The 12435-nt window shown below is 46.5% G+C and overlaps 1 protein-coding gene across 5 annotated transcripts in view; it reads right to left on the bottom strand.

Moving 5' to 3' along the window:
* VPS53 (VPS53 subunit of GARP complex) overlaps positions 1 to 2922 on the bottom strand; it is a 190585-nt gene extending 187663 nt beyond the window's left edge. For 2 of the 5 annotated variants that reach the window (XM_060204106.1, XM_060204107.1), the window contains exon 1: positions 2466 to 2917. In XM_060204106.1, coding sequence (XP_060060089.1) covers positions 2466 to 2552 — 87 coding nt within the window. In that variant the 5' untranslated portion in view covers positions 2553 to 2917. Of the gene's footprint in view, positions 1 to 2465 lie in introns of all 5 variants that reach the window. The other 3 variants (XM_060204109.1, XM_060204108.1, XM_060204105.1) reach the window with 3 other exon arrangements.
* Between the last annotated feature and the right edge of the window lie 9513 nt (positions 2923 to 12435).

Genomic DNA, 12435 nt, shown 5'->3' with positions numbered 1-12435 from the left:
CCCCACCAATGTGTCCTGGAGCTCGGCTTCCCCAGAGCCGCACCCTACTATGGAAAGAAAGAGGCAGGCTGGGAGTATGGATAGACCAGTCAACAACGCCCATGTTCATGGGGAAGCAATTACAGAAGCCAGACCTTCCACCTTCTGTATCTCAAAATGACCTTGGGTCCATACTCCCAGGGGGATAAAGAACAGGAAAGCTATCAGGGGAGGGGATGGGATACGGAGATCTGGTGGTGGGAATTGTGTGGAGCTGTACCCCTTATCCTATGGTTTTGTTAATGTCTCCTTTTTTAAATAAATTTTTAAATTTTTTTTTAAAAAAGAATTTAATCTTAATAAAAAACCAATAGTGTGGTCTGGGAGGTAGCACAGTGCATAAATCACTGGACTCTCAAGTATGAGGTCCCAAATTCAATCCCCAGCAGCACATGTACCAGAGTGATGTCTGGTTCTTTCTTTCTCTCCTCCTATCTTTCTCATGAATAAATAAAATCTTTAAAAAATATAGTATCAGGCTGGGAGTCGGGTGGTAGCGCAGCAGGTTAAGCAGACGCGTGGCGCAAAGCGCAAGGACCAGCTTACGGATCCCGGTTCAGGCCCTGCTCCCCACCTACAGGGGAGTCGCTTCACAGGCGGTGAAGCAGGTCTGCAGGTGTCTATCTTTCTCTCCCCTTCTCTTTCTTCCCCTCCTCTCTCCAATTCTCTCTATATCCAACAACAACAACAACAGTAATAATAACCACAACAATGATAAAACAAGAAGAGCAACAAAATGGAAAAAATAGCCGCCAGGAGCAGTGGATTCGTGGTGTAGCCACCAAGCCCCAGCAATAAGCCTGGAGGCAAAAAAAAATCATATTCTCACCCCCATTCTTTTTAAGGGCGATCTCACTCCCTGTATCAGAAGCGATGTCCAGTATAAGGGTCCAAGTAGCTATTCCCAATATTATTACCTTTAAAAGTGAGCTCAGTAAACAGGAGTCGGCGGTAGCTCAGCGGGTTAAGCAGGTGACTTAAAGCACAAGGACCTGCGTAAGGATCCTGCTTCGAGCCCGCGGCTCCCCATCTGCAGGGGAGTCGCTTCGCTGGCGGTGAAGCGGGTCTGCAGGTGTCTATCTTTCTCTCCCCCTCTCTGTCTTCCCCTCCTCTCTCCATTTCTCTCCTATCCAACAATGATGACTACAACAATAAAACAACAAGGGCAACAAAAGGGAATAAATAAATATTTTAAAAGTGAATATTACTTTAAAAAAAAAAATCAGTAAACTTGAAAAGGGAATGCAGTCCACTAATCAAGACCATGCCGGTAGGGAGCCCTCCTGGGAATATTCTCCAACCTAATCCCAACCAATCCACCGCAGGAATTCTCCATCACTGCAGTACAGTAGTGTGTGCCCTCTACATGGTCTGCCGCCACCTGTGGCCCCCTTTGAAGTATAGTCAAGGGTCCTTTTTATATCTATTCTGCCATCCACTTCAGAAATTCCAAGTCACGTGCAAGGGGCTGGACTAAAAAAGCGAGAACAGACGGGCAGCTGGCCAGTGAGAATGGACAGCTTCTCTCTCTCTTCTCTGAGGTTGGAACCCACGAGGCAACTCCACAGCCACCAAAATGAGGTTGAAAGCCATGAGGCCCCTTGCTCTAAGCACATCCTTCCTTCCTTTCTTTTTTTTTTTTTTTTTGCCTCCAGGGTTATTGCTGGGGGCAATTGGCACCTGCACTACAAGTCCACTGCTTCTGGAGGCTATTTTTTCCCTTCTGTTTGCCCTTATTGTTATTGCTGTTGTTGTTGTTGGATAGGACAGAGAGAAATAGAGTGGAGGGGAAGACAGAGAGGAGGAGAGAAAGACAGACACCTGCAGACCTGCTTCACCGCCTGTGAAGCGACTCCCCTGCAGGTGGGGAGCCGGGGGCTCGAACCAAGATCCTTCCACCGTTCCTTGTGCTTAACTCGCTGAGCTACCGCCCGGCCCCCTAGCACAGCCTTTCAGGGGGCACAGCTCCTTTGCCCAAATTCACCAGGAAACCCCATCCACCAAAGACAACCAACGTCTCGAATGGGTCTCCCTAGGGGGGCAGGCGGTGGCACACATGGTTAAGTGCACACATCACAGTGCACACGACCCGAGTTCAAGCCCCTGGTCCCCACCTGCAGAGGGAAGCTTCACAAACGGTGAAGCAGTTCCGCAGGTGTCTGTTTCTCTCCTCCATCTCTTCCTCCCCTCTCACTTTCTATCTCTATCCAATAATAAATAAATAATTTTTTTAAAGAAATGGGTCTTCCCTCTAAGGCCCCTTTCCATCACTACCTTCTCCTCCTCCTTCTCCCAAACCTCCTCTGTCGTCTCTACTCCTCCCCCCCGCACACACACACACCTCTTGGCCCAAAGGCCAAGTCCCGCGTCCCACCAAGACCCCGAGTCCCACCGCTCCAGGTGCCCCGTCCTCCGCGCATCTCCACCTGCTCGATGGCAAGCTGCACTTCAGGCGTGAGCTGCAGCACGGCTTCCAGTTCCTCCACGAACTCCAGCTCCTCCTCCTCCATCATACCGCCACCCCCGGCGACGTCCGCCCGGGCCTGAAGTCAGGTTTACAGTAGACACCGCAAGCCCAGCGTTAAAGCGCGCAGCCAGATCTCGGCGCTGTCAGCTCGCGACCACTTCCGGAAACCCAGGCACTTCCGGGCCCCGGGGCACTCTGGGATAGACGGGAGCCGGCTCTGGTGTCCAGCAGGAGGTGCTTCCCGGGGCCGCTCTGTGCTGCGGCCGTCCCCGCCTACCTCGGCGTCTCCGGAACCCCACTGGGGGTCTAGCCGGAACCCCAGTTAGGGAGAGCGGCAACTAAAGCCACGATCCTTCTACTAGGAGCCTAGGGTCAAAGTCAGGAGGTGACCCCCCTGCCATCGCCCCCAGCTGGTTAAGTGGCGATGTTGCCCTGGACGAGTTGTAGGGTGGAACAAGGTCCAGTGCCCCGTGTGCCGTGTGCCCCGTGTACCGTGTACCCCGTGTACCCCATGTACCAAGCCAAAGGCAGCTGCGGGGAGGGAGGACGGGGGCCGGGGCGTGCAGTTTCCTTTTTAATGGCGGTAGGGAGGGGAAGGGAGGATTAGGCAGTGCATCGCCACCAGCAAAATGTTTTGCTTTCTGTAATTTATTACAGTATCTGGAGTCTTGAGTCCTTTTTCCACAACTGCTAAGGTGTGTCATGTGCACGAACCAGGTTCAAGCCCAGCCCCCACTACAGTAGGAGAAGCTTCTGTTTGTCATGTTTTTCTCCCTCTCCCCTCTGCTCGCTCTCTCTCTCCCTCTCTCCCTGTCTCTCTTCTTTGAATCTAAAAAAGTCAACCTGGAGCAGTGAATGCTCTAAGTAAATAAACAGTGTGTCATCTTGAACAAATTATTCTTTTTAAGAGTTTTTACTTATTAGAAAGGTTAAGAGGAGAGAGAGAAAGAACCAGACATCATTTTGGTACGTGTGCTGCCGGGGATCGAACTCAGGACCTCATACTCGAGAGTCTAATGCTTTATTCACTGCTCCACTCCCCGGACAACTTGAACAAATTATTCCATCCGCTCTGCTTACGCTGAACGGATGTGCTGAAGACTAAAAGTGTCTTGTGAGGCAGGAAGACTAAAAGTGTCTTGTGTGCTGACACCTGTCACTGAGAGATTAAAAACTACAGATGAGGGATGGGGTGGTGGCGCACCTGGTTGAGCGCACATATTACAGTAGCAAGGACCCACGATCAAGCCCTGGGTCCCACCTGCAGTGGGAAAACTTTGCAAGTGGTGAAGCAGTCTCTCTCCCTCTCTATATCCCCTTTCCTCACAATTTCTGGCTATCTCTATCTAATAAATAAAGATTAAAATTTAAAAAACTACATGTGACGGTTGTCTTATAAATTTTTGTTTCTTCCAATAAAGTGATTTCCTCCCCCAAAAAGGTTCTGTGGAGAGATATCATAGTGGTTATGCAAAATACTTTCATGCTTGGACTCTGGAATCCCAGGTTCAGTCCCCAGCACCACCACAAGCCAGAGCTGAGCAGTACACTGGAGTGTCACTCACACTCACTCTCTCTCCTTTCTGCAACTCTCTCATTAAATAAATCATTTTTAAAAAGTAATTCAGGAGGGCCAGACGATGGCACACCTGTTTAAGCACACACATTACAGTGTAAAAGGACCAGGTTCAAGCCCCTGGTCCCCACCTGCAAGGAGAAAGCTTCTCCTGCAAGGAGAAAGCTTCACAAGTGGTGAAACAGGACTGCAGGTGTCTCTATCTCTTTCACTTTCTACCTTCCACCCTCTTAATTTCTGTCTCTATCCCGTAATAATTAAGTAAGTAATATATATTCTTTAAAAAGTAATTCTGGATGGTGTCACATCTGGCTAAGCACATGTGTTACCATACATAGGAACCAGGGTTTGAGCCCCCACCTCTTAACTGCAGGGGGGAGAGCTTCACTGAGTATTGAAGCCACTACTGAAGGTGTCTCTGCCTCTCTCCCTATCTCCCCCTCCCTTCTCAATTTCTCTCTGTCCTATCATATTAATGTTAAAAAAAGAATAAATTATCAAAAAGTGATTCAGGGAGCCAGGTGGTAGTTAAGCGCATATGGCGCTAAGCACACCAACCGGCGTAAGGATCCTGGTTCTGGCTCAAGACACACATCCACCACTACACCCTGCTCCCCACCTGCAGAGGGGTCACTTCACAAGCAGTGAAGCAGGTCTACAGGTGTCTGTCTACCTTTTGGTCCCCCTCTCTATTTTCCCCTCCTCTCTCGATTTCTCTCTGCTCTATTCTACAACAACAACAATAGTAACAAGGGTAACAAAATGGAAAGAATGGCCTCCAGGAGCAGTGTAATCCTAGTGCACGCACCAAGCCCCAGCGATAACCCTGGAGATTAAAAAAAAAAAAAATTAAAAGTGATTCAAATATTAGAGTGCCCAGCCCTTGTCCACCATAAAGGAAAGGAAAAGTAAACCAGATCACCCTCCAAACACTTAACACACTGAGAATTCCAGTCAAAAGAGTGTTTTTTCTCAGTTAAATATTGTGAGTCCATGTTAGAAGAGTCCCTGACCCCACTGAGCTTTTCTTATGTTTTTACTTATTTATTGTTGAATAGAGGCACAAAAATGAAGAGGGAAGAAGGAAATAGGGAGAGAAAGACTTCTGCAGCACTGTTTTACCACTTGTGAAGCATCCCCCCTGCAAGTGGGGACTGGGGACTTGAACCTGGATCCTTGCTGTAATGTGTGCACTCAACCAGGTATGCCACCACCTGGCCCCTCATTTCAATTTTATCAAAGTTGTTTGTTGTAATGAATGAGTGAGAACAATATAATTTGTGCCTAAAATTTATAAGTATATAAGCTGGAAATACAACATAATTTTAAAACAGCCTTTGCTACAGACATGCACTACTAAATGCATGCACTAGATTTCATGTGCTCTTGTCAGTTTAGTGTTTCTAACTCTTCAAGGCAGTCTTCAGAGTCTGTTATATTTGTAACCAGTTTCATTGCTTTTGTTTTGTGATTTGTTTACTTGTCCGTTTTTCATCAGAGCACTGCTCAGCTCTGGCTTATGGTAATACTGAAGATTGCACCTTCAACCCCAGAGTCTCAGGTATGAATATTGTTTTGCATAGTCATTATGCTACCTCTCCCATCATGGTTTTGGTTTTATATTTACTTATTTATTTGTAATAATGAGAGAGAGAGGAAAGGGAGGAGGAGATGAGAGGAGAGAGAGAGAGGGAGGAGAAGAAGAGAGAGAGGTCAGGGGCCAAGCAGTGCACCCAGTTAAGCACACACATTACAGTGGGCAAGGACCCAGGTTCAAGCCCCTGGCCCTCACCGGCAAGAGGAAAGCTTCATAAGTGGTGAAGCCAGACTGGAGGTGTCTCTCTGTCTCCCCCTCCCTCCTCAATTTCTCTGTCTCTATCCAATAATAAATAAATAAAAATATTCAAAAAGAGAAATCAGAACTAGCATATGTGATGCCAGGGATCAAACTCAACCTCATGCTTGTAAGTCGAGTACTTTAGCCATTGCACCAACTCCCAAGGCTGCAAGTGTCACAGTGGTTGAAGTAGCTGTATTATAATACCTTGAGCAGACATTGTGTAGAACATGCTATTTTAGCAGGCCAGGTGGTGGCGATCAAGTTAATCGAACATAGTGAGAAGCTCAAAGACCAGCATAAGGATCCTGGTTCCAACACCTGGCTCCCCACCTGCGGGGGTGGGAGGGGTCCTTTCCCAGCCAGTGAAGTAGGTCTGTAAGTGTCTTTCTCTCCCCCTTTCTTCCTCTCCTCTCTCTATTTCTCTGTGTCCTATCCAACAACAAAATAGGAAAATGATCTCCAGGAGCAGTGCAGGCACCAAGCCCCAGCACTGATCCTAGAAAAGTTATTTTATAAGTTCGACATAATGTTTCTATTCTATGTAAGGTTTCTTCATAATGCCCTCTCATTCATAGCTAGACTTTTACTGGAACTTCTTGTAAAAAAAAAAAATTTTAAAGGGGGGTCGGGCGGTGGCGCAGTGGGTTAAGCGCACGTGGCGCAAAGCGCAAGGACTGGCGTTAGGATCCCGGTTTGAGCCCCCGGCTCCCCACCTGCAGGGGAGTCGCTTCACAGGCAGTGAAGCAGGTCTGCAGGTGTCTGTCTTTCTCTCCCCCTCTCTGTCTTCCCCTCCTCTCTCCATTTCTCTGTCCTATCCAACAACGAACAACATCAACAATGGCAATAATGATAACCACAACGAGGCTACAACAACAAGGGCAACAAAAGGGGGGAAAAATGGCCTCCAGGAGCGGTGGATTCATGGTGCAGGCACCGAGCCCAGCAATAACCCTGGAGGGAAAAAAAAATTTAAAAGATTGTAAGATGTTGAGTCTGGCAATGGTGCACCTGTTTGAGTACACACATTACCGTGCACAAGGACCTGGGTTCAAGTCCCCTGGTCCCCAGCTGCAGGGTGGGGGGCATTTCATGAGCAGTGAAGCTGGGCTACAGGTGTCTCTCTTTCTCTCTCCCTCTCTATCTTCCCCCTTCCCCTCTCAATTTCTCTTTTTGTCCTATCAAGTAAAACCAACAAACAAACAAAGAAAAAAAAAAAGAAATTGCAGGATGTCCTATCCATTGTCCATAATATGCCAGTAGCATAGCCTTGGAACCCCCAACATTGTGACAACCCTAGTACCCCCCCAAAAACATCTAACATGCTTCCTTAGGGTGCTAAAGCACACTCAGACTTAGATCATGTTGTCTCTATGGGTGGCAAAAGCTCCCAAGCCAACTTGTAAGAGAGGAAATAGCTTTGTTTCTACATGCAATTTTATTCCAAATGTTTTCTCTATTCTCCCTTCTGAACCATTTTTAGCATGCAGGTTTTTGTTTTGTTTTGTTTTTGATTACAGGTCCTCTTTCTTTTGTTCATTCAAGAATTTTCTAAACATCCTGAACACAGACTTTCTCATTTGACAATCAGATGGTTCTCACTGCTCCCATTTCCTGTACACCCAGTTTTGTTATGATTGGTGCTCCGGTTCTCTGGGCATGCCCATTCTTGCTAAATGAATCATAATCTCCAGGTCGCTTTGGTAGCTCTCTGTTCCCACGGTTGTGGCTCAGGCTTCCAGTCATGCACGTATTCTGGCTTGCAAGTTGTTTAACATCTTAGCCCTTCCCCAGCAACAACACTGGGTTCAAACTCAGTAATTCTGTCACTCACTCAACAAAGTCATAATTTAATACACAAAAATGGAAAGACGCTTTTGTGCAGGTCTTACCCATTACAAGTATAAAATTACTTTGTTCAAGAGAAAGTGAGTGAGTTCTGGGAGATTGTCCATCCTGAAAGGTACACATCTTACCCAGTGCAAACCTTGGGTCTGAGCTCCCAGAATGACACGGGAGCACTATGGACAACACTAGGGGAAGTCCATGGATAATAGAATGGTGTCTCTTTCTCCTCTCCCTCCTTTTTCCTTTCCCTCTCTCTAAAACAAAGAATGAAAAAAAAAATGACACAGGGAGATCAGCCACCCAGCAGTGGTATTATGTATGCAGGAGGTTTTCTGATGGGATCACTTTCCAGAGCTACAAAGCAAAAAATTTATTAAATTGATATTAACTTAAATAGTACAGCCATGATAACAGTAACTCCCTTTAATTCACTGTCTAGTACCTGAAGTATTTCTACTGTTGCTGCCCTTCCAGCCTGTTTCCTTGTTTCTTTGGCTCCACCTCTTCAAGCTAAGACCTGTTGCCTTTGTCAGAGTCTTAAACTGCTACTATTTTCTCTGATCTACACAGGTAGCTCTTAGTCTTTTTGGGTTCTGGGCCCTTTGGAAGAGATGAAGAACTCTTTCCCCAGAAAAATAGACACCTGCACATTTTGCATGCAATTTGAAGGCCGTTGGGACTCCACTGACCTTCCTGTTACCCCATGCCTCCTCCCCCTAAATGAAGCTCCTCCCACTTCCTTGTCCCCATTTCCCTCCCTCTCCATCTTCTTCTCATACCAGAACCCTACTCAGCTCTGGCTTATGGTGGTGCGGGAGATTGAACCTGGGGCCTTTGGTGCCTCTTGAAAGTCTTTTTGCATAACTATTATACTATCTCACTTGCCCTGAATGAAGATTCTTAAGAGCAATCCTCCCACAAAGGTGTGATTCTTACTCTTCCTATTTTGCAATAACTGATAAGCAGTTCTTGCTCTACCTGTCAAGAATATTTTGCTGAACTAGACTATTTTAGATCTCCATCAGAAAACCAGAAATGTGGCGTGGATGCTACTCAGTGGTAGAGCACTCAGTTGGGGCTCTAGATTTCACATCTGGCAACACACACTAAAACATTTTATTTCCAAAACATAATATTGCTCAATATCCTTATAGCTTCCACACCCTAATCTGCCCACCATTGAGAATCATTGCTTTGAGAAACTATACTCACAGTCATGACTAGTCTCCAACTCTTTCATATACACACTTGGGTCTGTACATTTTTTCAACTGCCTGTGAAAAATCTTCATTTTGCTTATTCTTATCTTCTCTCCTTCATTTTATTTTATTTTATATAGAGACAGAGAGATGTTAAGAGGGAGAAGTAGATAGGAAGAGAGAGAGAGAGAGATGCAGTACTTCACCACTTGTGAAGTCTCCTTGCTGTAGGTAAGGCAGTGGGGGGGGACTGGATCTGGGGCCTTGAGCACCATAATGTGTGCACTCAACCAGGTTCACCACTGCCTGGCCCTTCTTACATTCTTTCTCTCTGCATGTGTGGCATGTGGACCTCGTATATGTGTGATACCAGTGTTCCCATCCAACTTCTTCATTTTTTTCTATTCTAAAGAAAGAGAACAGAGAAAGAGAACAAGGGACACCATAGCACTGCTCCATTATCCATAGAGTTTCCTCCAGAACTGTGATTCACCCAGGCAGTGATGGGGATCAGCTGTGAGCATAGGAAGGTGTGTATTCTTAAGGCCAGGGTTTGAGTTCACATAATGCACATTCCTAATGTCCCAGAGATCCCAGATTCAATCCCCAGCAGCACCAAAAGTTGAGCTTAGTGGGGGTCTGGTCTCAGAGAATAAAGTGTTTGCACAGGGAGTAAAGTGTTAGACTCTCAAACATGGGGTCCTGAGTTCAATTTCTAGTAATGAATATGCTAGATTGATGCTCTGGTTCTTTCTTCCTTTCTCTTTCTCTCTAAAATATATAAAACCCAGGAGTATAGTGGTAGAGTATAGGACTTGCAAGCAAGAGGTTACTGAGCTTAGCCCCCCAATGCCACTATGCTAGACTGATGCTCTGATTCTCTCTGTGCATCAGTAAATAAGTATTTTTAGGGGGCTAGGTGGTGGCGCAGTGGGTTAAGTGCACATGGCTGTAAAGCACAAGGACCAGCATAAGGATTCCCGGTTCGAGCCCCCAGCTCCCCACCTACAGGGGAGTCGCTTCACAGGTGGTGAAGCAGGTCTGCAGGTGTCTATCTTTCTCTCCCCTTCTTTGTCTTCTCCTCCTCTCTCCATTTCTCTCTCTCCTACCCAACAATGGGGGGAAAAGATGGCTGCCAGGAGCACTGGATTCATAGTGCAGGCACTGAGTCCCAAATGATAACCCTGAAGAAAGGACTAGAGCATCACTCTGGGACATGTGATGCTGGTGACCAAACTTGAGACCTCATATTTGAGGGGTCAATATTCTATCCACTGTGCCACTTCCCAGGCCACAGTCATTTTTTTTTTTTTTTGTAAATGTATTATCTTTTATGTGCTTTCTCTTTCTCTCTCTCATTATGTAATACCTTGGTTAAACTAAGGCCTGCACAGGCACAATACTACTAAGTGACAACCCAGGCCCAAATTTTCTTCATTCTTTTCATTTTGAGAGAGAGAAGGTGAGAATCTCAACATGGCTCCACCATCCATGGAGTTCTGCCAGTGTTGTCCATGGTGATTCAGGGCCTAAGGCCAGGACCACTCACACAACAGCATGTGCTCTACCAGGTGAACTCTCTCCTGGCTTTTCTCCCCCCCCCCATCAGGGTTAACTCTGAGACTAGGTGCTGACACTAAGAATTCACTGCTCCTGGCAGCCATTTTTCCCTTTTTCTTTCTATTTTATTCGATGGGACAGAAAGAAATTGAGAAGGGAGGGGAAGACACAGGGAGAAAGACACCTGGGGGCCGGGCAGTGCACACGCAGTTAAGTGCACATAGTACTAAGTGCAAGGACCCATGCAAGGATCTGGGTTCAAGCCTCTGGCACGTGGGATGCTTCACAAGCAGTGAAACAGGTCTGCAGGTGTCTGTCTTTCTCTCTCCCTCTCTATCTCCCTCTCCCCTCTCAATTTCTCTCTGTCTTATTGAATTAAAAAAGGAGGGGGAGTGGCCACCAGGATTCATAGTATTAGACCAAGCCCCAGCAGTAAACCTGGAGGCAAAAAAAAAAAAAAAAAAAGGAAAAAGGAAAGATAGACACTGAACAGAGGTAGATAGCATAATGATTATGCAAAGAGACTCTTGTGCCTGAGGCTGGCTCCAAAGTCCCAGGTTCAAACCCCCCCCCACACATACACACACACCACCATAAACTAGAGCTGAACAGTGCTCTGGTTTAAAAAAGAAAATAGATAGACGCCTACAGACCTACTTTACCACTCTTGACGCTTCACTGCTGCAGGTGGGGAATGCGGGCTCAAACCTGAGTCCTTGTGTGATTCCTTGAGCATAGGAATATCTGCACTTAACTGGGTGTGCCAATGCTCAGCCCCCCTCCTGGTATTTTTCAAGACAGTCGGCTTTTCTTGCTTCATCAGATTTCTATGCCTTATAATTTCTATAATTTATAATTTCTTTTTTTTTTCCTCCAGGGTGATTGCTGGGCTCGGTGCCTGCACCATGAATCCACCGCTCCTGGAGGTCATTTTTCCCCCTTTTGTTGCCCTTGTTGTTGTAGCCTCGTTGTGGTTATTATTGTTGTCATTGTTGATGTTGTTCGTTGTTGGATAGGACAGAGAGAAATGGAGAGAGGAGGGGAAGACAGAGAGGGGGAGAGAAAGATAGACACCTGCAGACCTGCTCCACCGCCCGTGAAGCGACTCCCCTTCAGGTGGGGAGCCAGGGGCTCGAACTGGGATCCTTATGCCGGTTCCTGTGCCTTGCGCCACATGTGCTTAACCCACTACGCCACCGTCTGACCCCCAATGTATAATTTCTATCACTTAGTGTGCTGCTTTGTCATTTGTGAAACCCAGATTTCAGTCTGGTTCCCACCACATTGAAGGAAGCTTTGATACTGTGGTCTCTGCCTCTCTATCTCTGTCAAAAAAAAAAAAAAAAGGAAGAAGATGATGATGGAGGAAGGAAGGAAAAAAGAAAGAAAGAAAGGAAGAAAAATACTTGGACTGAGTCGTGTTTCACAGAGAACCAAGTAGATTCAACAATTAGAACTATTATTTTTTTCTAATTTAATTTTATTTATTTTAATAGGAGAGATAGATGATAGAAAGATAGATATGGGTCTGGCGGTAGCGCAGCGAGTTAAGTACACGTGGTGCGAAGCACAAGGATCCCGGTTCGAGCCCCCGCTCCCTGCTGGGGAGTCGCTTCACAGGCGGTGAAGCAGGTCTGCAGGTGTCTATCTTTCTCTCCCCCATCTGTCTTCCCCTCCTCTCTCCATTTCTCTCTGTACTATCCAACAATGACAACATCAATAACAACAACAATAAAAACTACAACAACAATAAAAAACAAGGGTGGGAGTCGGGTGGTAGCACAGTGGGCTAAGCGCAGTTGGCGCAAAGGACCACATAAAGATCCGGTTTGAGCCCCTGGCTCCCCACCTGCAGCGGAGTCACTTCACAAACAGTGAAGCAGGTCTGCAGGTGTCTATCTTTCTCTCC

The sequence above is a fragment of the Erinaceus europaeus genome, chromosome 12 (assembly GCF_950295315.1).
Source record: "Erinaceus europaeus chromosome 12, mEriEur2.1, whole genome shotgun sequence".
Lineage (NCBI taxonomy): Eukaryota > Metazoa > Chordata > Mammalia > Eulipotyphla > Erinaceidae > Erinaceus > Erinaceus europaeus.
This window is presented reverse-complemented; position numbering and strand designations above follow the sequence as displayed.